Genomic DNA, 27346 nt, shown 5'->3' with positions numbered 1-27346 from the left:
GTTAAGCTACACTTGTAGGTTAGTCAATGCATTGTTTTAAGCTGAAATCAAAAACAACAATAATAATTGTCTATAGAAATAAAAGTTTCTGTAGAAAAAATGACAATATTTTCTATAGAAAAGAAAATTTGCAATAAAATTTTGACAAAATTTTCTATAGAAATAAAATTATGACAAAAGTTTCCATGCAAATAAAATTTTGATAAAATTTTATATAGAATTATAATTTTGACAAAATTTTCTATAGAAATAAAATTTTGACAACATTTTCTATAGAAATAAAATTTTGACAACATTTTCTATAGAAATCAAATTTTGACAAAATTTTGTATAGAAATAAAATTTTAACAAAATTTTATATAGAAATAAAATTTTGACAAAATTTTCTATAGAAATAAAATTTGACAAAAATTTCTGTAGAAAACAAAATTTGACAAAAATTTCTGTAGAAGACAAAATTTGACAAAAATTTCTATAGAAAACAAAATTTTCTATAGAAACAAATTCGCAAAATTTTCTATAGAATTAAAATTTTGACAGAAATTTCTATAGAAAACAAATTTTATAGAAATAAAATTTTGACAAAATCTTCTATAGAAATAAAATTTTGACAAATTTTTCTACAGAAATAAAATGTTGACAAAATTTTCTATAGAAATAAAATTTTGACAAAATCTTCTATAGAAATAAAATTTTGACAAATTTTTCTACAGAAATAAAATTTTGACAAAATTTTCTATAGAAATAAAATGTTGACAAAATTTTCTATAGAAATAAAATTTTGACAGAATTTTGTATAGAAAACAAATCTTGACAAAATTTTCTATAGAAAAGAAAATTCGAAAAATTTTCTATAGAAAAGAAAATTCCCAAAATTTTCTATAGAAAAGAAAATTCGCAAAATTTTCTGTAGAAAAGAAAATTCGCAAAATTTTCTGTAGAAATAAAATTTGACAAATATATAAAATAAAAGTTGATAAAATGTTGACAAAATTTTTCAATAGAAATAAAATGTTGACAAAATTTTGACAACATTTTCTATGGCAATAAAATTCTTACTTTTCCCCTGTTGGTTAAGCTACACTTGTAGTTTAGTCAATGCATGATTTTAAGCTGAAATCAAAAACAACATTAATAATTGTCTATAGAAATAAAAGTTTAACAAAATTTTCTGTAGAAAAAAATTACAATATTTTCTATAGAAAAGAAAATTCGCAAAACTTTCTATAGAAAGGAAAATTTGCAAAACTTTCTATAGAAATAAAATATTGAAAAAAATTTTTCTATAGAAATAAAATTATAACAAAATTTTCCATGCAAATAAAATTTTGATAAAATTTTATATAGAAATATAATTTTGACAACATTTTCTACAGAAATAAAACTTTGACAAAATTTTCTATAGAAATAAAAATGTTGACAAAATTTTCTACAGAAATAAAATTTTGACAAAATTTTCTATAGAAACCAAATTTTGACATAATTTTTTATAAAAGTAAAATTTCAACAAAATTTTCTATAGATATAAAATTTTAACAAAATTTTCTATAGAAATAAAATTTTAACAAAATTTTCTGTAGAAATAAAATTTGACAAAAATTTCTGTAGAAAACAAAATTTGACAAAAATTTCTGTAGAAAACAAAATTTTCTATAGAAAAACAAATTCGCAAGATTTTCTATAGAATTAAAATTTTGACAAACATTTCTATAGAAAACAAATTTTATAGAAATAAAATTTTGACAAAATCTTCTACAGAAATAAAATTTTGACAAAATCTTCTATAGAAATAAAATTTTGACAAAATCTTCTATAAAAATAAAATGTTGACAAAATTTTCTATAGAAATAAAATTTTGACAAAATTTTCTTTAGAAATAAAATTTTGAGAAATAAAAATTTTTAGAAAATTGTGGAAATCTCAAAATGTGGAGTTTAGTTTAGTTCAATTTTCCCACGAAGCAGTTCATTCTTTCTATAAAACAGTTCACTTTTTTTCTGAATGTACAATGTGAGATAATTGATGAACATAAATATTGTATCTCATTTCAATATCATCTCTTCACATTTCGATTCTAATTGATTTTACCTCGTTGTAATTTAGGTCAATCACCTACACTGTAAAACGAAATTATAGAACTTTTATCGAGATATTTACATTCATTATTTATTTATTTTGTTTTTTTTTTTTCAATATTTCTTGTCTCCTGGTTGTATGGTGTTAAATGTTAAGTATAGAAACATTGATGAATAACACGTCTCAAATTATCGAAACAACAAATAGAAAAAAAACGATAACACAAAACAAAATGAGAATTGTTTGATTTCTCCAAATGTGTTTTATTTGATTTTTCTATTTGCTTCAATTAGACCCTTTGATAAAGTGATCTGATCTGATTGCAATTCAAACAAAGACATGAGAGTATATTCTAAGTGGTCATGACATCATACATCAGACAAAGGGTAGTAATTATATTCAGACGTATATCTCTTTGGTAAATGCTCATGGAAAATAATCAAGTTTTTTGTATACACGTAGAGAAAAATCACGACTCAGTGATGTAGACAAAAGTTTATAATATTACGATTAAAAATAATGCAATGGCGTGTACTCATAGGGACCCCTTAGAGGGGTGAGATAGCACAAATAGCAAAATGTCCGTCATTTGGGAATTGCTCTTTGAAATTTGGTATGGTTAGAGCCGAGATATTGATCAAATAGTTAGCGAGACCCTATGTGAACCGGTACCGTACTGACAGGCCTCTACACCTGGTCCCCTCGGATATGCGAAAAGTTTATTAACTTTTCATATTTTTTTTTACAATTTTGACTCGTTTTGTTAAATAAATTTAATTATATTTGTTGATAGGTTTAAAAATAAAATAATGCAAATTTTGAAAAAGCAGCATAATTTTTTTAAAAAGAAATGAAACTCAGTGATATATTTTTTTGTTACATGTCCTCAAAGTACTACCAAGATGGTCACATACAAACTTTTGCAAAAATTACGCAAATTTTTCAAAATTAGCAAAATTTAATTTTTTGAATGGACAACTCACAACAATTATAAAACAAAAACAACAAAAGAAATGAAATTGAAACGTAATAAAATTAGCATAAAACGCAATATATGATAAAAACTCGTTCATCCAAAAAACCTTAGTTAGTATAAATTGTTTGGTTGTTGGTTTTTTAACGAATATATACTCCAAAAGTAAAAATATTTCTAATAAAAAATAGCAGAATTCATTCATTTCATCTCATTTCACTTTATTTATAATTATAATCAGAAGCTCAAATAAGGCCAAAGTTGATTACAAAAGTTTTACATTGGTTTGACACTTAATTATAAAATATAATTTAAGCTCATTAATATTAATATTTTATTATTTTATTCAATAATATACTCTATAATCAAACCAAAAAGTAGTGTGAGAACAAAATTGAAAGTTATAACTTTTTGGCGTCCTTTGTAAATTATCCTTTTTGAGTAGAAAAATCCCAAATATAGAAAAAAAAATTCAAAATTTTAATTTACTAAATTTTTTGTTGTTTTACTTCAAAAACCATCACAAATACCCCAATTTTCGACCAAAAAAAAAACTTAAAATTCAAATATTTTTTAAAATAGTTCTAGTCAATTATAGCAAAATTTTATATTTGCGTTTGAAACTCGATATCATAGACTATTAAAAACATAAATTAGAATAAAAATTGGAGCTTATATTTTTTGCCGCTTTCGAAGCACTGTGCGGTGTATCTACTATAGAAAATTTTCCATGCATACTTTTAGGCGGTAAAAGTAAACACTGGATATTATGGTTAGGTGAGGTGATAGTTAGTTATAGTGGCAGCCCGATATTTCAGGCTCACTTAGACTATTCCAGAGAGACAAAAAAGACAAGAGGACGGAACAGTGAAGCGAAACTGGGGCAGTAGGTGGCAGTCATAAGGAATATTTCTCTAATATGATGCAGTTTTTGTCGGCACTTCTCTCAAATATCGTACAGTTTGCGTCGGCGTCACCCAGTTCAGTTCTCTGTCGGCTTTACGTTAGGAAAATACGATTTAGAACCAACACGCAGAGAAGGAATATGATCACCTCAAACATGTTTCAAGAGCAAAATGTTATTTTTGTATGGAGCGGAGCGGGAGCGATATTTTTAAAACCTGGAGCGGAGCGTTTTCCAAAAGAAAAACCGCTCCGCTCTGTAATACAAATATTAGTTTTAATCGAATGCTATGATATTTTCTTTTTATTTCGCTTGCTCTGGTATACATTTTGCATAAAGAGTACGGTTGAAATCCGTTCAGATTTAGATACAGCTCCCATATAACATATATCTTTCGCCCGATTTACACCCATATTACCACAAAGAACAAAGTTGTACTCCGATTTACATGAAGTGTAAAATTTGGTTGCATGTCAAATTTGGTTGACATCGGTTCAGATTTATATATAGCTCGATTTAAATTCATATGGCCACGGAGACCATGGGAGCCACCGTGGTGCAATGGTTAGCATGCCCGCCTTACATACGCAAGGTCGTGGGTTAGATTCCTGCTTCGACCGAACACCAAAAAGTTTTTCAGCGGTGGATTATCCCACCTTAGCAATGCTGGTGACATTTCTGAGGGTTTCAACGCCGTTCGGACTCGGCTATAAAAAGGAGGTCCCTAGTAGTCATTGAGCTTAACACAGAATCGGGCAGCACTCAGTGATAAGAGAGAGTTCACCAATGTGGTATCACAATGGACTGAATAGTCTAAGTGAGCCTGATACATTGGGCTGCCACCTAACCTAACGGAGACCAAATATTCACTCCAAATATTTTGAAATTGTGCATTGAGAGTACAATTAATATTATAGCAAAGTTGGTCAAAATCGGTTTAGATTGAGACAATTCCCCCATATAAAGGGTGATACGGTCAAAATTTGGTCAAGGAAAAACGCGTGTAAATCGGTGAAATCGTTTATTTAAAAAATCAAATTAAATTTCTGTTTCAAGTTCAATTAGTATAAAATTTAGGAAAAATATTCAGTTAGGCTTTCGCTTTTCCAAATCCGAATTGCCGGGCCTCACGCTTGACACCTGCCATCAAATTTTGTACAGCCACCTTGTCCACCTTCTTCGCCGCAGAAAGCCAGTTTGCCTTGAACTGCTGCTCGTCCTTAGCAGTTTTTTTGGTCTTTAGGTTCCGCTTGACAATAGCCCAGTATTTCTCAATTGGGCGGAGCTCTGTCGTGTTGGGAGGGTTCTTGTCCTTGGGAACCACCTGCACGTTGTTGGCGGCGTACCACTCCATGGCCTTTTTACCGTAATGGCAAGATGCCAAATCCGGCCAAAACAGTACGGAACAACCGTGTTTCTTCAGGAAAGGCAGCAGACGTTTATTCAAACACTCTTTCACGTAAATTTCTTGGTTGACAGTCCCGGAAGCTATGAAAATACTGCTTTTCAAGCCACAGGTACAGATGGCTTGCCAAACCAGATATTTCTTTGCGAACTTTGACAGTTTTATGTGCTTGAAAATATCTGCTACCTTTCCCCTTCCTTTTGCCGTATAAAACTCCTGTCCCGGAAGCTGCTTGTAGTCGGCTTTGACGTAGGTTTCGTCGTCCATTACCACGCAGTCAAACTTCGTCAGCATCGTCGTGTACAGCCTTCGGTATCGCGCTTTGGCCGTCGTATTTTGTTTATCATCGCGAGTTGGAGTCACTACCGTCTTGTAAGTCGATAATCCGGCTCGTTTTTTGGCTCGATGCACGGCTGTAGATGATACACCCAGCTTATTTGCGGCATCTCGGAGAGAGAGGTTAGGGTTTCGCTTGAAACTACCGGCAACTCTCTTTGTCGTCTCAGCGGCTTCCGGTTTTCTATTTCTCCCCGATCCAGACTTCCTGGCTGTTGACAAACGTTCCCCAAACACTTTAATTACATTTGTAATGGTTGATTTGGCAACTTTTAGCGATTTTGCCAGCTTTGCGTGCGAGTAGCAAAATTTTGATACGCTGCTCTTCTTGCTTGGACGGCATTTTGACAACTGAAGAGTGAATTCCAAAATCAAAATAGGAGCAACATTATACACACACACACCTTCAAAATGCAAAATTGAAAGAAATACGTCAAGTTATTTTGACCGTATCACCCTTTACTTAAACATTTTTGCTGATTATTTCAAATATATTTTTCTCTGTGCGTTTTTGGTGAAGAAACTTCTGCCCAACATCTTCAAAATTCTATCAATGAAATCCTAATAAAAATCCATGACGCATAATCTTAACAATCTTAATGTCGAAAATGTAATAAAAAAAACACAACTCTAAAATAAAACCAACGAACCATAGCAAAAAATTCTGTTAGATTATTTACCCAAGACCACTTGAGTGAAATTTTCCATTTGACACTCATGCAGTGAAAGTATAATGTTTACATTTGAGTTTGTCCAGAGATGACGAATGACGTCTGCCATCCTCCATCCATCTATATCATCATCCACATAATCTACAGGCCCATTTATCCTTGCGTATGTATGACACACATATGCCATTTGTGTTAATACCTCTGAGGTATGAATTTATTTTTTTTAATCCCACTTAACAAACAATTATCTAATTAAGTTACTATGAAAAACAAGATGGCAAATATTATGAATCATCGGTAATTTTTAAAAATTCTTGAGGTTTTTGTTAATTCTGGTTTTGTATAAAGTAGAAATTTTATGCGTTTCGTCATCACCATCTAATTTAAGAGAAATATTTTTATATTTAAAAAAGGTTGGGAAATTCCGTCGCGCTTCAATAGACCTCCGTAAATGGAACAAAATGAAATAAGATAAAGCTGGAATAAGAACAAATAACTGTAAAGACTAACTTAATCAAAATGTTTTAAAGTGAATAAAATAAAAACAGACAAATTAAAGAAATAATTAAATTTCCCTAACACTCTCACTTCCTTCACAGAAAAAAATTTCACGAAAATTTTTTCCAATTAAAGTCTTAATTGAGTTTTAAAAAATATTCAGTTAAAAATTTTATTGATTCAACAATTTTTTTAATTGAAACAAAAATCAATCAGAAAAATTAATAGTATAAATTATTTTTTTAATTGGATCAATTAATTTTTTAATTGTATCAATTAATTTTTTAATTGATACTATCATTTCTGTGATTAAAGACATTTCAATTAAAAATTTTATTGGATCAATTAATTTGGTGACTGCATCAGAAATTTTTTTTTGTGTGTTCCTACCAGGGAAGGAAAATACAATTTTTAAGAAAGTACAAAAAAGGTATTTTTTTGGGCGAAAAGGTACTTTTTACTAAATTTCAACACTGGAAGATGATTATTGTCAAGAGCTCCTTTAGACTAAATTTTAAAGAAAAATTTTCTATAGAAATAAAATTTTCACAAAATTTTCTGTAGAAATAAAATTTTCACAAAATTTTCTATAGAAATAAAATTTTGAAAAAAAATTCTGTAAAACTAAAATTTTGAGAAAATTTTCTATATAAATAAGATTTTGACAAAATATTCTATATAAATAAAATTTTGAAAAAAAAATGTATAGAAATAAAATTTTGCATTTTTTTTCTTGCAAAAATTTCCTATAGAAATAAAATATTTACAAAATTTTCAATTGAAATAAAATTTTGCAAAAATTTCCTTTAGAAATAAAATTTTGCAAAAATTTTATATAGAAATAAAATATTGACAAAATTTTCTACCGAAATAAAAAATCGATAATATAGATTCGCATGCTTTTTTCGACTAAAACATTCGTGAAATTCAATGAAATCGTGTTTTTGACTATGGCTTTTAAAAAATCGAGATTTTCTTCTCGGATGAACTTTGCCATATTTGTAAAAGATTATTAGCAAATTAGGTTGATAAAGACATTCTCACAATATTAAAATATTTTGTCAAAGCTATTGTACCATAAATCTGATATCGACTCAAAAATGTCTACACAAAAGGTACTAAATCATTCGCGGGGGTACTACGGTACTGACCGGTTTGAAAAAGTATTGAAAAAAGTATTGAAAAGTGCCATCAAGAGTACAGAAGACTACTAAGTACCATCCAACAATTCACGCACAATCACCGCCTAAAGTGGAACAGAAAATAAGGATTGCCGATACAAATAGCTTCAATGTCGGCTATATCGCCATTGAAGTTGTTTCCCTCATTCGAAATTTACAACCGCCATTCCCGCAGTCGAAATCACAACCGACCAAATCACAACACCAAAAGCAATAACAGCCAGTGTTGCCAGTATTCGGGATTTTTACTCAAATCGGCGATATTTTTTTTGTGGATGGGGACAACATTTATGAGTTGGGGACTTGGGGATTTGGTGGGCAATTTCCACATATTCGGGGATTTTTGTTTTGTGGAATTTTGGAAATCTGGTCACTATAATAAATCATGTTTTGAGTTATGGTTTATTTGAAATTATTTACTTCTACATGCTTAAAGGGGGCTTAAAGAGAATCTTCAAAATAAAAAAATATCTATTCCAAGATCGACTTTACAATTTACTTTGTTTTCTAAGCAATTTTGTACTATTGTGAAATTATTTCGTAAGGACTTAGGTCGAAGTGTGGGCCCGTCATCTGGGTACATCACTGATTTGTAAAATATATACCATAAAGGGTGATACGGTCAAAATTTGGTCAAGGGAAAACGCGTGTAAATCGGTGAAATCGTTTATTTAAAAATTCAAATTAAATTTCTTTTTCAAGTTCAATTAGTACAAAATTCAGGAAAAATATTCAGTTAGGCTTTCGCTTTTCCAAATACGAATTGCCGGGCCTCACGCTTGACACCAGCCATCAGATTTTGTACAGCCACCTTGTCCACCTTCTTCGCCGCAGAAAGCCAGTTTGCCTTGAACTGCTGCTCGTAAGTATGCATATACGAAAATAGAATTTAGAAAGCACATTTAAATATGTTTTTGTTTTCTCTTGGGTTAAAAAACTCTATAGCCAATATTTTTCAAATTTGCATATTGCGATCATTGCCAATTTGATTCTAACCTCCTCTTCTTGATCGGGAAATTTATAGCTAACTGCCTGCACAGTTGGGGAACCAGGATTCGAATTTGCTTGTGTACCAACCATATCATCAATGCGCACACTCGACATTACAGTCGGCATGGCGGCAGTCTTTGAAACTTCAATTTTGGCTGTTGAAGGTTCGGGATGTTCTTCACGGAATCGCTCAGAGGCTATAGTATAGGGTAACTCATTGGGGAACACTTCATCCCAGTATTGATCTTTAAGCAAAGCCGGATGTTCGTGATGCATTTCATCCACAATTAAATAGGAAACTTGAAGATTACGATCTACCATCCAATTGACCTGAAAATCAAAAGAAGGGATTATGAAGAGAACACATTCAGAGTAAGAATATGATCAACTCAAATAGGTTTCAAGGATTTAATGGAATTTTTAGACGAGGAACATGTTACATATTTGTCGGAGGCAATGTTATTTTTTGTGATTTCGGCAGATAAAATAACATGAACGACGTGCACCTTTCTAAACGATCCGTTCATGAAAATAAAACATATGGTGTGAAACGAAGATCAGACGGTGTCAATCAGACAACGATAAAGCGTCTATGATCTGAAAACATTATGGTTACGAATTTATATAAAAAATCCGCTACCGACGGATTTGCCATAAGAGCCTCTAACGAATATTTTTAGACGTAGAATGGATACGAAAGGGTGATACGGTCAAAATTTGGTCAAGGGAAAACGCGTGTAAATCGGTGAACTCGTTTATTTAAAAAATCAAATTAAATTTCTTTTTCAAGTTCAATTAGTATAAAATTTAGGAAAAATATTCAGTTAGGCTTTCGCTTTTCCAATTCCGAATTGCCGGGCCTCACGCTTGACACCTGCCATCAGATTTTGTACAGCCACCTTGTCCACCTTCTTCGCCGCAGAAAGCCAGTTTGCCTTGAACTGCTGCTCGTCCTTAGCAGTTTTTTTGGTCTTCTTTAGGTTCCGCTTGACAATAACCAAGTATTTCTCAATCTGGCGTGTTGGGAGGGTTCTTGTCCTTGGGAACCACCTGCACGTTGTTGGCGGCGTACCACTCCATGGCCTTTTTACCGTAATGGCAAGATGCCAAATCCGGCCAAAACAGTACGGAACAACCGTGTCTCTTCAGGAAAGGCAGCAGACGTTTATTCAAACACTCTTTCACGTAAATTTCTTGGTTGACAGTCCCGGAAGCTATGAAAATGCTGCCACATGTACAGATGGCTTGCCAAACCAGATATTTCTTTGCGAACTTTGACAGTTTTATGTGCTTGAAAATATCTGCTACCTTTCCCCTTCCTTTTGCCGTATAAAACTCCTGTCCCGGAAGCTGCTTGTAGTCGGCTTTGACGTAGGTTTCGTCATCCATTACCACGCAGTCAAACTTCGTCAGCATCGTTGTGTACAGCCTCCGGGATAGCGCTTTGGCCGTCGTATTTTGTTTATCATCGCGATTTGGAGTCACTGCCTTCTTGTAAGTCGATAGTCCGGCTCGTTTTTTGGCTCGATGCACGGTTGTAGACGATACACCCAGCTTATTTGCGGCATCTCGGAGAGAGAGGTTAGGGTTTCGCTTGAAACTACCGACAACTCTCTTTGTCGTCTCAGCGGCTTCCGGTTTTCGATTTCCCCCCGATCCAGACTTCCTGGCTGTCGACAAACGCTCCCCAAACACTTTAATTACATTTGTAACGGTTGATTTGGCAACTTTTAGCGATTTGGCCAGGTTTGCGTGCGAGTAGCTCGGATTTTCGCGATGCGCGAGCAAAATTTTGATACACTGCTCTTCTTGCTTGGACGGCATTTTGACAACTGAAGAGTGAATTCCAAAATCAAAATAGGAACAACATTCTACACACACACACCTTCAAAATGAGGGATGTTCAGGTTTTTTAAATGCAAAATTGAAAGAAATACGTCAAGTTTATATTGACCAAATTTTGACCGTATCACCCAAGGAAAAATAAAATGTTAATTTTGTAATAGCAAAGCAGCAAGCACCAACATAATTAAATATCGCTCCCTGTTAAATAGCGCTCTCTGTTACCTAAATAAACACCGCTTTCTGTGTGCGAAATAATGGTTTCTATAAAAATTTTTCGCAAGAATGAACATAGTACCTGCCTTTACTCACAGGTCCCCAAAGTCTGCTACCCTTATACCCATATTCGATTGATAACGTTAGAGGGAATCATATCACCCAATTGCATATCTATTGAATTTGTTAGTATACAAATCAGTTACGCTAGCGTCTTATATGGATTGCACAACCGAACAGCCCATTAATCCTATGTACCCAAAGTTTGCTTACGCCTTATTGGCCGAACAGCCCATTACTCATGTGTCCCCAAAGTCTACTTACACTTTATGAGCCGTTCAGACTATAAGTGAATTCGGTCAATAATGCCCGTGTCCAACATTTCGAGACGTATCCATGATGTTGACCACACTATAAGTTATGCTCGACAGCATAATCGGTACTGCTGCTTGTTAATGTGATCGATTATTTAGTCATCGCCGACAATTCGTAGCGATTGGTCTCACTGTGTGATTCTTTACAAACACAGACATTCCGTCAGGATAAACTTATAGTCTGAACGGCGCATTATGAGCTATTCAGAGGTACAAAGCTTAAAGCGCCGTTTAAAATTTCAATTTATCTGTGTTTATCTTATTGCGAGATAACCCAGATGTTGACCGCGCCATAATTTATATTCGACGACATAATTCACACTGCAGCTTATTAACGCAATCGATTACATATTTTTACTTATCGCCAACCATTCTTAGCGTTTGACCAGACTGTAAGATTTTTTCCCAGACACAGACATTTCGTACGGATAGTATGCATGACGCATATGAGGGAATCCTGTAAATCAACGGCATCCCTTTTGGGATGATTAGTAGCCAAAACAGCGAAGTCATCTTTTGACAGGGAATACCAAGAAGTTGTGTGATGTTCGAACATCCCACTAACATATGTGTGTCCGAACAGCAGGGAACTAATCCCCGGGAGAAGGATTAAATCTTAATACTATAAACTGTTCGGTTAGAGTTGTCACAGAAAAGAAGATTTTAATTTCTTGTTTAACTATAATTTTTTTAATATGTGGAAACCCTATTTTGTATTTTAGATAAGATGGTATTTTCCAGTAATAAGCTGTTGTCAGATGATTGTAATACACTACCTTTAATAATTTCATTAGGTTAACAATATGTTTGAGGACATGTCCTAATAACATATCACCGCTTTTCTATTTCAGGTGGCGTGGTAGTATATACAAGCTAGTATGGTTGGACCTGTTAGCTTTTCTTTTTCTTTATTACTTGCTAAGTATAGTATATCGATATGCACTGAATGACCAGCAAAGAGTGTAAGTACTACGGCTAACATCCCTAAAGAATTCAAATAATTTGGTTCGTTTATTTTCAGGACATTCGAAATTGTAGTACAGTATTGTTACAATTACAGTGATCTCATACCCTTGTCATTTGTCTTGGGTTTCTATGTATCCATAGTGATGACAAGATGGTGGAATCAATACACTAGTATACCATGGCCAGATCCCATAGCGGTGTTCGTTAGTGCCAATATACATGGCCAAGATGAACGTGGACGTATGGTACGTCGTACCATAATGCGTTATGTATGCCTTTGTTTGACCATGGTCATGACAAATATATCGCCTCGCGTCAAAAAACGTTTCCCAAACCTATCGAATTTTGTGGAAGCTGGTCTCTTGAATGAGAACGAAAAAGATATTATAGAGAGTATGAATAAGGGATTTCCACGTCATTCAAAACATTGGCTACCCATTGTATGGGCAGCGAGTATTGTGACCAGGGCTCGCAAAGAGGGTCGCATAAGAGATGATTTTGCCGTGAAAACCATTATTGATGAATTGAATAAATTTCGAGGACAATGTGGTTTACTAATTTCATACGATACTATCAGTGTTCCTTTGGTTTATACACAAGTGGTAACCCTGGCTGTATATTCATATTTTCTGTGTTCAGTAATGGGTCAACAATGGACCGATAATAAAGTTGTACCCAATACCAATGCTCCAAATAAGGTGGATTTATATTTTCCCGTATTCACTACATTGCAATTCTTTTTCTATATGGGTTGGTTGAAAGTGGCCGAGTCACTGATAAATCCTTTTGGTGAAGATGATGATGATTTTGAGGTAAGTAAATGAGGAAATTTCCATGCAGAAAACGAATATGATCACCTTAGAGATGTTTCAGGAGCATAATGATAAAGGGGAGCATGGAACATGTTTGTCGCCAAAATATTATTTTCTTTCCACTAATAGAAACAATTATGTTCCAAAATCGTGAACGGATGGTAACAAATTAAACAGAAACGTTCATGAAGAATTATGTTCATGGAATGTTTACGGTCTCGTCGACGGACGTTAACGATTTCAAGGACGGTTTCCGTTTTTCTTTGGTCCTGAAAAGTCAGAAAATATACGTTAGACGCTCTTATGGCGAATACGTCGGAGTTGTAGTGTGCTAAGGCGACTGTTAACGCGTATGGAGCAGACAAACTAGGTTCGAGTCACGGTAGCGGATTTTTTTTTTTAAATTCGTATCCATTCTACGTCTAAAAATATTCGTTAGAAGCTTTTATGGCAAATCCGTATGGGGCATACAATCTAGGTTCGATGTGCTAAGGCGACTGTTAACGCGTATGGAGCAGACAAACTAGGTTCGAGTCACGGTAGCGGATTTTTTTTTTTTTAAATTCGTATCCATTCTACGTCTAAAAATATTCGTTAGACGCAAATCCGTCGGTGGTGCAATGTGCTAAGGCGACTGTTAACGCGTGTGGAGCAGACAATGTGATAAGGCGACTGTTAACGCGTGGGGAGCAGACAACCCAGGTTCGAGTCACGACAGCGTTTTTTTTTTTTTTTTTTTAATTCGTTTAAATTCGTCTAAAAATATTCGTTAGACGCTCTTATGGTAAATCCGTCTGTGGTGCAATGTTCTAAGGCGACTGTTGACGCGTATGGAGCAGACAATCTAGGTTCGGTGTGCTAAGGCGACTGTTAACGCTTATGGAGCAGACAATCTAGGTTCGAGTCACGGTAGCGGATTTTTTTATAAATTCATATCCATTCTACGTCTAAAAATATTCGTTAGACGCTCTTAAATCCGTCGGTGGTGCAAGGTTCGAGTCACGGTAGGGGATTTTTTTTTTATAAATTCGTATCCATTCTACGTCTAAAAATATTCGTTAGACGCAAATCCGTCGGTGGTGCAATGTGTGACTGTTAACGCGTGTGGAGCAGACAATCTGCTAAGGCGACTGTTAACACGTGGGGAGCAGAGAATCCAGGTTCGAGTCACGGCACCGGATTTTTTTTATAAATTCGTATCCATTCTACGTCTAAAAATATTCGTTAGACGCTCTTATGGTAACTCCGTCGGTGGTGCAATGTTCTAAGGTGACTGTCGACGCGTATGGAGCACACAATCTAGGTTCGGTGTGCTAAGGCGACTGTTAACATGTATGGAGCAGACATTCTAGGTTCGAGCCACGGTAGGGAATTTTTTTTATAAAGGGTGATACGGTCAAAATTTGGTCAATATAAACTTGACATATTTCTTTCAATTTTGCATTTAAAAAAACCTGAACACCCCTCATTTTGAAGGTGTGTATGTGTAGAATGTTGCTCCTATTTTGATTTTGGAATTCACTCTTCAGTTGTCAAAATGCCGTCCAAGCAAGAACAGCAGCGTATCAAAATTTTGCTCGCGCATCGCGAAAATCCGAGCTACTCGCACGCAAAGCTAGCAAAATCGCTAAAAGTTGCCAAATCAACCGTTACAAATGTAATTAAAGTGTTTGGGGAACGTTTGTCGACAGCCAGGAAGTCTGGATCGGGGGGAAATCGAAAACCGGAAGCCGCTGAGACGACAAAGAGAGTTGCCGGTAGTTTCAAGCGAAACTCTAACCTCTCCGAGATGCCGCAAATAAGCTGGGTGTATCGTCTACAACCGTGCATCGAGCCAAAAAACGAGCCGAACTATCGACTTACAAGAAGGTAGTGACTCCAAATCGCGATGATAAACAAAATACGACGACCAAAGCGCGATCCCGGAGGCTGTACACGACGATGCTGACGAAGTTTGACTGCATGGTAATGGACGACGAAATCTACGTCAAAGCCGACTACAAGCAGCTTCCGGGACAGGAGTTTTATACAGCAAAAGGAAGGGGAAAGGTAGCAGATATTTTCAAGCACATAAAACTGTCAAAGTTCGCAAAGAAATATCTGGTTTGGCAAGCCATCTGTACCTGTGGCTTGAAAAGCAGCATTTTCATAGCTTCCGGGACTGTCAACCAAGAAATTTACGTGAAAGAGTGTTTGAATAAACGTCTGCTGCCTTTCCTGAAGAAACACGGTTGTTCAGTACTGTTTTGGCCGGATTTGGCATCTTGCCATTACGGTAAAAAGGCCATGGAGTGGTACGCCGCCAACAACGAGCAGGTGGTTCCCAAGGACAAGAACACTCCCAACACGCCAGAGCTCCGCCCAATTGAGAAATACTGGCCTATTATCAAGCGGAACCTAAAGAAGACCAAAAAAACTGCTGAGGACGAGCAGCAGTTCAAGGCAAACTGGCTTTCTGCGGCGAAGAAGGTGAACAAGGTGGCTGTACAAAATCTGATGGCAGGTGTCAAGCGTGAGGCCCGGCAATTCGGATTTGGAAAAGCGAAAGCCTAACTGAATATTTTTCCTGAATTTTATACTAATTGAACTTGAAAAAGAAATTTAATTTGATTTTTTAAATAAACGAGTTCACCGATTTACACGCGTTTTCCCTTGACCAAATTTTGACCATATCACCCTTTAAATTCGTATCCATTCTACGTCTAAAAATATTCGTTAGACGCTCTTATGGCAAATCCGTCGGTAGCGGATTTTTTATATAAGTTCGTAACCATAATGTTTTCAGATCATGGACGCTTTATCGTTGTCTGATTGACACCGTCTGATCTTCGTTTCATACCATATGTTTCACTTTCATGAACGGATCGTTTAGAAAGGTGCACGTCGTTCATGTTATTTTATCTGCCGAAATCACAAAAAATAACATTGCCTCCGACAAATATGTAACATGTTCCTCGTCTAAAAATTCCATTAAATCCTTGAAACCTATTTGAGTTGATCATATTCTTACTCTGAATGTGTTCTCTTCATAATCCCTTCTTTTGATTTTCAGGTCAATTGGATGGTAGATCGTAATCTTCAAGTTTCCTATTTAATTGTGGATGAAATGCATCACGAACATCCGGCTTTGCTTAAAGATCAATACTGGGATGAAGTGTTCCCCAATGAGTTACCCTATACTATAGCCTCTGAGCGATTCCGTGAAGAACATCCCGAACCTTCAACAGCCAAAATTGAAGTTTCAAAGACTGCCGCCATGCCGACTGTAATGTCGAGTGTGCGCATTGATGATATGGTTGGTACACAAGCAAATTCGAATCCTGGTTCCCCAACTGTGCAGGCAGTTAGCTATAAATTTCCCGATCAAGAAGAGGAGGTTAGAATCAAATTGGCAATGATCGCAATATGCAAATTTGAAAAATATTGGCTATAGAGTTTTTTAACCCAAGAGAAAACAAAAACATATTTAAATGTGCTTTCCAAATTCTATTTACGTATATGCATACTTAATCTTCCTGATTTACATATAGTATAGTCGTACCTACCTACCCTCAGTCTACTTGTCTACTGTACACCTTAGCTATTCTAAATTCATATATGTTTGCTACAATGGATGAATGAATGAAATGAAATGAATGGCTGGTGGGTGGGTACCTCACAAAAACTAACCATTTGGGTAAAATGTATGGAGCTGGGAAATGAAATTTATATACTCTATGTTCTATATGTAGGAGATCTCTTCTGCATTTTCAATATTGAAACAATAACTAACATTTGATTCTAATTATTTCTTCTTTAAGAAAACAAAAAAGGCTTTAATTTCTATGAATTGCACGCTGCTGTTTCCATCCTATTATCTTTTCATCCAGGCACGGTGTTTCTAACCACCACAACCACCATCTATACTGCACAGTACAATTGTAACCACCCTGTATATTATTTATTGATGTTTATTTTCACGTGTCACTATATTACAAACCAATCCAATCCCGGTCTCGTCGTTTTGGGCGACAGAAGAAAAAACATGCAATTTTAAATTTTCCTAATAGTCACGCAAACGAATCATTCATTCACTTTTTAAAAGCATATCAATTCCATATTAAAATCGTACATATTTGTTCATCGTTATCATATAAAACAAAACTATTCATTAATAATAATACTAACAATACTCATGAAATTAAATATGACGGATGATTTATTATCCACACATAAGATTAATTAATAAAGGGTCATAGTTGAATTAGCTTTGGATTCCAAATATTGAAAATTAAAGCACCATAAGCCATTTTTTTTAGTTGATTTCCGACCAAATAAAAATAAAAACCTTTCAGCAAATGGAATTGTCATAATGCATTTACCACCGAAAAGTTTTCAATTAAAGATAACCGGAGGAAAAATATCCGCAATTTATTTCTTGTTAAATGACCGGCAAAGCCTAACGGCTATTATGAATGAACGTCAGCCTTACAATTCCACGAAGGCTGAACCGGATTATGCCGATGGGTCCAGCTCATTGGCTAAAGGCTGCCACATCAGTGTACGCGTTGTTTCGTCCGTCTTTTTGTGTTGGATGAAGTGCATCCCTGGGAGGAGCATCCGTGGTCTCCGAGCAAGAGACATACCCAAATTTGCCCAATCCAATCTCATCAACAGCGCAAAACCTCCAAGGCGCCCGACCAAATTTCTATGCTAATGCTGAAGCATCTGGGAATACTGGGAGTTATTGATCAGACTCGTAAATTTGTTCATGGAATCTGGAAAATGGACTGGGTGATTTCAATACTGAAGCAAGGTAAACTCACGATCAAGGCTGATTCGTACAGACCTATCTCCCTTCTCTCGCCAGTAATCAAGACACTTGTGCCTCTACTCTATACCAGCCTTATGCAGAATTTTCCAGCTGCCAACCATCTACATGGAGTCCGTAAAATACATAGCACAACAACAGCTTTGAATGCGGCGGCGGGTTCTTTGCACCGGCCAGAACCAGATGGGCCCATGTCATTGACCGCCACATCCGTGTACGTGTTGTTTCCTCCGTCTTTTTGTATTGGAGGAGGTGCATTCCGTGGAGCCATCGTCGTTTGCTTTTGGTTCGAGCCGGGATAGCGAGATATCCCTGACAATGGTGCTGTTCAGTCTGCCGAAACCAGATTCACCAACGTTCGGTTTCGGTGAAGTGTAGCCAATGTCTCGAGTGGCTGAATTTCTGGAACTGTCCCGACCTAACATCGCTACGGGAGTGTAGTCACTATCACTATGTGGGAGAATACAGTACCAAAGACAGCAGCAGTACATCATCATACTACAACACCCCACCGACTTCTCCCACTCAACAATATTCCCGCCACAGCATCTGACACCGATTATCTTGTCACAAGTTCCGGAAAGTGCATAATTTTTTCGTTATTTATTTGCCACGAACTCCCAGGTAAGATCAGTGAAATTGTAGATTTTAAGAATCGGAGGAGAGTCACAGGTTGTACAGGTTGTAGAGGGTGACATCAATGTTTTATATTGTTGCCCACTTAGACCAGTATAGGTCCATTGTGAGGAGGAGAGTCACAGTGGTGACGATCCAAATTCCATCTGCAGCTTACCCATTGTGATGGATACAATGGACTACGAAAGAATCTGACAAGGAATGGAGGTGAAGGCCTGGATTTCATATTGTTTCACTGTTCCGTGCAGTATAGACCTATCTTTCGCTGTAGCAGACACTAGTACTACAGGAATGTGTGGAGGTAGCAATCAAGTCTGGGGCTACTCTGAACGCCGACTGGAGCGGCTTCAGAGAAAACATAGATGGCCGCTTCTGTGAGCTCCCGTCCTCCTCCCATGTTCATATTGTCCAAATGGTGTTCCGGGATATCATCAACGCAGCAGCCGCTCATTCATACACGCTGGTGGAGTTGCCCACGTGAGGCCCAACTCCCCATGAGAATCGACAGGACTCGCAGACAAGCGTGTCTGCGATCCTCCGATTTCATAACCTCTGAACGCCGACTGGGGCGGCTTCAGAGAAAACATAGATGACCGCTTCTGTGAGCTCCTGTCCTCCTCCCATGTTCATATTGTCCAGAGGGTGTTCCGGGATATCATCAACGCAGCAACCGCTCATTCATACACGCTGGTCGAGTTGCCCACGTGAGGCCCAACTCCCCAGGAGAAGCGGCAGGACTCGCAGACAAGCGTGTCTGGGAGAGGGATAGAGCAAAAAGGGGAAGCACAATTTACCCCAGCTGAACTTACCAATGCCATCAACGGCGCAAAACCATCCAACGCTCTCAGCTCCAACGGAATTTCTATGCTAATCATCAATACTGAGAGTGGACTATTTGATCAGACTCAATTTTTCCTTGGACTCACTTATTATACCCAATGTATAATAAGAGATTGATGCAATGGTTAGCATGGCCGCCTTGCATACATAAGGTCGGGGGTTCAATTCCTACTTCGACCGAACACCAAAATGTTTTTCAGCGGTGGATTATCCCACCTCAGTTATGCTGGTGACATTTCTGCGAGTTTCAAAGCTTCTCTAAGTGGTTTCACTGTAATGTGGAACGCCGTTCGGACTCGGCTATAAAAAGGAGGTCCCTTGTCATTGAGATTAACATCGGGAATCGGGCAGCACTCAGTGATAAGAGAGAAGTTCACCAATGTGGTATCACAATGGACTGAATAGTCTAAGTGAGCCTGATACATCGGGCTGCCATCTATCCTAACCTAACCTAACCATACCCAATTTCTGGAAAATGGGATTCCACTACTAAAGCCAGGCAAAGACTAGAGCAAGGGTGAATCGCTTCTCTCGCCACAGCCTTGTGAAGATTTTTCCAGTAGTCAACCCTCTACATGGATTCCGTAAAGTACATAGCACAACATTGCATGCCATTTCAAACTCAACCAATGGAATTCAGGAGATTCCCAAGGCCCTCAAGTCGCTTGGCAGCAGCACTTAATGTGCGCACAAAAAACATTTTTAACTACATGCACAATTGGCCGTTTAGTGTTAAACTGTGCAGCACCAGTGTGGACACCTCAGACAATTCATTCGCATTGGAATAACATATATGACGCTTTCCGTGGGACTGTACACACCTGGATCATCTTTATGTGAAGACCTAGAACTTCTCTGTGCATAGACTCAATTACATCTTGTCAAAACAGTATCACCTGGATTGTGGATAGGCACCTCCATCCAGGAATGCAAGGACTAGTATTACTCTTCTAGAGCGCGAAATCCAGCGTTACAAAAAGAGCGCCACTAGATCAGACAGCATACAAGGCAGATGTGAACAGGATTCATGGGAGTACTGTAGCTGAAGTGGTGAGAGTTATAATGTTAATCATGCTTTCGGAGTTCGGCCACCACTCATTGCACCGGAGGAAAGACACCTTTCACGGCAGATCCGGGTAATTTTGGCCCAAGAGCAGGCAAGTGCAATCGTCTCAATTCCTTTCTATAGCAGCGTAGCTGACGTGTGTCCCATCTGCAACCTAGGGCTACATGATACGCACCTCATTTTCGTTTTCCCAACCAAATCTACGCGAATTACAACCAGATCACTCTGGACGCCTCCCATCGTAGTCGCACAACTCCTTGATACGAATACAAGCTGATTTACCAAAGCACTGAAATGGATGGTAACACAACACATTGTTACAACAACAGCATGCGAGAATAAAAGAGCATTTAAAACGCCTTCCCCTCACCTTGAACTACATACATATCCTCTGAGCATAGACTCAATTACATCTTGTCAAAACAGTATCACCTGGATTGTGGATAAGCACCTCCATCCAGGAATGCAAGGACTAGTATTGCTCTTCTAGAGCGCGAGATTCAGCGTTACAAAAGAGTGCCTCTAGATCACACAACATACAAGGCAGATGTGAACGGGATTCATGGGGATACTGTAGCTGAAGTGGTGAGAGTTATAATGTTAATCATGCTTTCGGAGTTCGGCCACCACTCATTGCACCGGAGGAAAGAGACCTTTCACGGCAGATCCGTGTAATTTTGGCCCAAGATCAGGCAAGTGAAATTGTCTCAATTCCTATCTATAGCAGCGTAGCTGGCGTGTGTCCCATCTGCAACCAAGGGCTACATGATACGCGCCATATTTTCGTTTTCCCAGCCAAATCTACGCTAATCACAACCAGATCACTCTGGACGCCTCCCATCGTAGTCGCAGAATTCCTTGATACGAATACAAGCTGATTTACCAAAGCACTGAAATGGATGGTAACACAACACATTGTTACAACAACAGCATGCGAGAATAAAAGAGCATTTTAAACGCCTTACTCTCACCTTGATCTGCATACATATCCTTTGAGTTTCAAAGCTCCCGATTTTTTTTTAGATACCTAAGAATCATACTCATCATCCCTCATGTCTAAATTTTGTCTAATATCAATTTTCCATACTAGGACAATGTGGGCGAATCAGCTGGCTCTCTGGAACTGATACGAGCAACCGGAACCTTGACCAGGGAAATTCAGGTTATAAACTAAATATTTAGGTTGATGACAATGAATCGTAAACGTCTTTTTTGTATAAACTTATAAGGAATACACATATCCATATCATTGCATTTCATGCATCATTAGATTAAGCTTAGCATCCTAACAATATATATCACTATATATTTTTTTAATTAATAAGATTTCGCTGAAGGGAGTCATGCTTTTTTTTTAACACAGTACCATAAAAACTGTACTTCTTTGGTTGAAATATGCATCCGGAAATTAACCATTCTGCACATTCTTCTGAACCCATAGGGCATCTCTGGAACGGTTGTAATATAGTGTACCAAAAAAAACTCTAAACTAATAAATCCCTTTGTTTTGTAATATCACATAGGCCGATGATGCTAGTGGTATACACTTCACCGCTGGTAATGGTAAGACACGACCCGGATCTTCACCCAGCTTAGTAAGTCTTAGTGGCACATTGTCACGCGTTAATACCGTCGCATCGGCTCTTAAACGTTTTCTCAGTCGAGATGATGGCCGTCCGGGCTCGGTCACACCCAATGATGAAACACAAAAATATAAATTTCCTGGTAGTGTTAGTTCGGCCAGTCTGGCGCCCAACGCTAATAAAGCAGGTGGTGGCAGTATGCGTATTACCGATCAAGTAATTGAAGAAGTCGACGAACAGACAACCATAACTTCACATCGTGGAACCGATCATAATCGACCAAATGTGCGTGATATATTCTATCAGGGATCAGATTCTGTCGCCCACTCAGACCCCATGGACATTCCATTGAAGAATAATAAGATTTTCATGCGCACACAATCTTCGGCAGAACCCCATCTATTTCCACCAGGTGGTGTAGAAGCCCTTCTAAGTACATCAGCGCCCACAGCAGATAGTCCCAGTATGGCTCACACTGTGCCAAGTTCACCGGTTGGTGAAAGCTCAAAATCCTTACATGATCAACTCCATCCAAGGGAAAGAGGCAGTCGTGAAACAGGTAAATACTCTAGGCGGGGGTATCTAATCATAGCATCCAAGAATGGCAACTTTTTAACGACAATGACTACAAAATTAAAACGCGGAGATGATGTTTAGATGCCCCCAACCTCCTGTACCATATATATATAACGATCATCACACTTCGTACTGTATGATGCATATGATATGACATGACATTCGATGAACACTTTTCAATATTTTCTAAAGCACAAATGATAGGACGTAATGATGGTGCTGCACCCCAGTTCAGATGGTTTTTGACAACCGGTAATATTTGATTTTGGTTACTTATACAAAGAACAAAACCAACAAATTTTTGTTCAATGTACTTTGTTGCATACGTTTGTTTTGTATTGTTGTTGTATTGTTTGAAATATTGTTGTTGGCATGATGTTAAATTGTTTAATACTAGTGAACTCTTATTACAGCGTACATACATACAGATGTTCCAATAACCAACCAAACAAACATAGATACTTACATTGCATAGATGTGAAAATTTTAGTGTCGTTTCTCTCTAGATTTCTTAACTCTGTAGATGTTCTATGGTGTCTACTATAACCATAAACAAAATCAATTTGTTTCAAATTTTTGTCTAGAGCACATATTTTTTTAGTTATGTCTAGATTTTAATTTTGAAAATCTTCTTTCTAGTTGATGTCCTGTAATATTTCCGTGACGTAATCATAGATAATTATAGTGATAGATCGAGCATATGATTTGACAAACTTGGCAACTCTAAATCTTTGCATAACTTCGATTATGTCAAGTTGAAGTTTAAATAATAACGGTCAATTGGATTAGTTATTATTGTTTTTATTTTTTTTTAAAGCGAGTTATTGTTCACAGCCACATTAAGAATTAGAAAATTAATCACCTTTTAAATCAAACCTTATTTTAAATACGTTTGATGACTACTATCCTAGGACATGACATGTATAGACGTCTCAAGTCCATTCACAGCGCTGTAGTATATCTGCACACCGTAGATGGCACTTTTTCTTCAGCAACGGAAGTTGTACCCCAAACATCTCTTTTTAAGCCCCATCAATTTTTCTCCACTTCCTCTTGGACACATCCAGAGAAGGAATACGATCACCTCAAACCTGTTTCAAAAGCAAAATATTATTTTTGGATGGGAACCATGTAACATGTTCACTGCAACCATATAATTTTCTCGGAAATTAACAGGTTGGCTGATAAGTCCCCGGTCTAACAAAGAAAAACACATTTTTTTTGTCAAAATTCGGTTTTATTATTCAACATAGTTCTCTTCAAGAGCGATACAACGATTATAACGACCTTCCAATTTTTTGATACCATTTTTGTAGTGCTCCTTCGGTTTTGCCTCAAAATAGGCCTCAGTTTCGGCGATCACCTCTTCATTGTAGCCAAATTTTTTCCCTGCGAGCATCCTTTTGAGGTATTCTCCAGATCTGGGGGCCAGATCTGGAGAATACGGTGGGTGGGGAACAATTCGAAGCCCAATTCATGAACTTTTGCCATCGTTCTCAATGACTTGTGGCACGGTGCGTTGTCTTGGTGGAACAACACTTTTTTCTTCTTCATATGGGGCCGTTTTGCCGTGATTTCGACCTTCAAACGCTCCAATAACGCCATATAATAGTCACTGTTGATGGTTTTTCCCTTCTCAAGATAATCGATAAAAATTATTCCATGCGCATCCCAAAAAACAGAGGCCATTACTTTGCCAGCGGACTTTTGAGTCTATACACGCTTCGGAGACGGTTCACCGGTCGCTGTCCACTCAGCCGACTGTCGATTGGACTCAGGAGTGTAGTGATGGAGCCATGTTTCATCCATTGTCACATATCGACGGAAAAACTCGGGTGTATTACGAGTTAACAGCTGCAAACACTGCGTTCACCGTCTTCCGTGCTCATTTCACCACGCTTGAATTTTGCATACCAATCAATTATTGTTGATTTCCCTGGGGCAGAGTCCGGAAACACATTATCAAGCCAAGTTTTTGCTTCCACCGTATTTTTTCCCCTTCAGAAAACAGTATTTTATCAAAACACGAAATTCCTTTTTTTTTTTAATTTTTTTCACAATAACAAAAGTTGTTTCACAAAAGACGCTCTATCTCACAAACTAATTGACTTACAGACGTCAAATTTTGACACGAACCATTTGAAGGTTGGTACTATATAAAAATAATATGCATTTAATACTAGCGACGTCATCTATGTGTCAGACCGGGGACTTATCAGCCAACCTGGGAGCCACCGTGGTGCAATGGTTAGCATGCCCGCCTTGCATATACAAGGTTGTGGGTTCGATTCCTGCTACGACCAAACACCAAAAAGTTTTTCAGCGGTGGATTATCCCACCTCAGTAATGCTGGTGACGTTTCTGAGGGTTTCAAAGCTTCTCTAAGTGGTTTCACTGCAATGTGGAACGCCGTTCGGACTCGGCTATAAAAAGGAGGTCCCTTGTCATTGAGCTTAACATGGAATCGGGCAGCACTCAGTGATAAGTGAGAAGTTCACCAATGTGGTATCACAATGGACTGAATAGTCTAAGCGAGCCTGATACATCGGGCTGCCACCTAACCTAACCTAACCTATCAGCCAACCTGTTATGTATCTGTTTTCGGAAAGCATGTTATGTTTGGGTAGAAAATAAAATTTTTGCGACAAACATGTTACATGGTAACCATCCAAAAATAACATTTTGCTCTTGAAACATGTTTGAGGTGATTATATTCCTTCTCTGTCAAATCAATAAAAAACGGCTCTGGAAAATCAATAAAAAAAATGTTAAAACATAAAAGTAACAAAAATAAAAAAATTAATTTTATCCCCGCTAGGAATTGAACCTGTGCCCTTTGATTTTTGCAATTCCATGGAAGTTTTTTTGAGAAGGTTTCGCAAATTACAATAACTTTTATTTTTATTTTTTTTTTTTTGATTTTTAATGAAAAAAAAAAAAATTATACAAAAAATATATGCCGAAAATAACCAAATAACAAGTATATACAGCAGTAAGTTCGGTCGGGCCGAATCTTAAATACCCACCACCATGAATCAAATATAATATTTTGAAAACTCTTCGTCGTAGCGGCTTACTTGATAATATATAGAAGTACAGGGTGTTTGATGACAGATATTCTCCCAAACAGATCAGTTCAACACAAACTATTTAGGAAATTATTGTAATTTTATTTTATTATGATTACTCCATTATGTATGGAAAAAAATATCGGCTAAATGGGCGCCGCGACCTCGTTGACACACCTTCATCCGATGGTCCAAATTTTCGATGACGCTGAGGCATAATCGAGGTTCTATGCCGTTAATGTGCCGAATTATCTCATCCTTTAGCTCTTGAATTGTTGCTGGCTTATCGATGTACACCTTTTCTTTCAAATAACCCCAAAGAAAAAAGTCCAACGGTGTCAAATCACATGATCTTGGCGGCCAATTGACATCGCCATTACGTGAGATAACACGGTCATTGAATTTGTTGCTCAATAGAGCCATTGTTTCGTTAGCTGTGTGGCAAGTGGCACCGTCCTGCTGAAACCACATATCGTCCACATCCATATCTTCCAATTCGGGCCATAAAAAGTTCGTTATCATCTCACGATAGCCAACACCATTCACAGTAACTGCCTGACCGGCCTCATTTTGGAAAAAATACGGCCCGATGATTCCGCCAGCCAATAAACCGCACCAAACAGTCAATCTTTGTGGGTGCATTTGTTTTTCGACAATCACTCTTGAATTCTCATTCGCCCAAATGCGGCAATTCTGTTTATTGACGAATCCACTGAGGTGAAAATGTGCCTCATCACTGAAGATGATTTTCTTCGAAAATTGATCATCCACTGTTGCCATTTCTTGGAACCATTCTGCCCATTCACGACGTCCATGGTTCAAATTGAGTAAGTCTGAAATAGAGAAATGTCAAATAAAATTCGGAAAAAAAACTTGGCGTTTATGTGTGGTTCACATTCAACATCGGCCCTTGAAATTTAACCACCCTTTACATTTAAAGATTCTGCCTATGACCCTAGGTCAGATTCTGGATTTATAAGAACCAATTTTGTTTGAGTTTTAGAGAATTCATAAACATATCGTGTAATTGATGAAATAAAGCCTTGATTTGAAATCTTAAATCTGTAGATTTTGACCTCCATTATTTAAAAGATTAAGACCGGTACTATGTTCATTCTTGCGAAAAAAATTTTTATAGAAACCATTATTTCGCACATAGAAAGCGGTGTTTATTTAGGTAACAGGGAGCGCTATTTTACAGGGAGCGATATTGAATTAAGTTGATGCTTGCTGCTCGCTATTACAAAAATAACATTTAATTTTTCCTTTGGCAATTAATCTGCTACTCCTTTGATCCTTTGTGTATTTTCGGAACAAAAACATGATCCATGTTTGCGTTATCAACCCACAAAAATAGTTTTAATAAATAAATTATTTCTTAATTCACATTGCAAATGGCGCCATGCTGTAAACGTCAGTTTTCAACTCGAAAAAAACCAAGTACCACAAATGGAAAAAATTTCGCTAGTTTTTTGCAGTTTTTGGTTTTGTATGGAGTTTCAACGCGAAAGCCGAACAGAGTA

General features: G+C 37.0%; 1 protein-coding gene across 6 annotated transcripts in view; it reads left to right on the top strand.

The window, feature by feature from the left end:
• Positions 1 to 27346, top strand: part of Best1 (bestrophin 1) — a 98276-nt gene that overhangs the window by 53192 nt on the left and 17738 nt on the right. For 2 of the 6 annotated variants that reach the window (XM_075313908.1, XM_075313965.1), the window contains exons 3-7: positions 12318 to 12428; positions 12488 to 13244; positions 16297 to 16620; positions 22120 to 22738; positions 22948 to 23007. In XM_075313908.1, coding sequence (XP_075170023.1) covers positions 12318 to 12428; positions 12488 to 13244; positions 16297 to 16620; positions 22120 to 22738; positions 22948 to 23007 — 1871 coding nt within the window. The remainder of the gene's footprint in view (positions 1 to 12317; positions 12429 to 12487; positions 13245 to 16296; positions 16621 to 22119; positions 22739 to 22947; positions 23008 to 27346) is intronic. The other 4 variants (XM_075313979.1, XM_075313971.1, XM_075313983.1 and 1 more) reach the window with 3 other exon arrangements.

This window comes from Haematobia irritans, chromosome 1 (assembly GCF_050003625.1).
Source record: "Haematobia irritans isolate KBUSLIRL chromosome 1, ASM5000362v1, whole genome shotgun sequence".
NCBI classification, from domain to species: domain Eukaryota; kingdom Metazoa; phylum Arthropoda; class Insecta; order Diptera; family Muscidae; genus Haematobia; species Haematobia irritans.
This window is presented reverse-complemented; position numbering and strand designations above follow the sequence as displayed.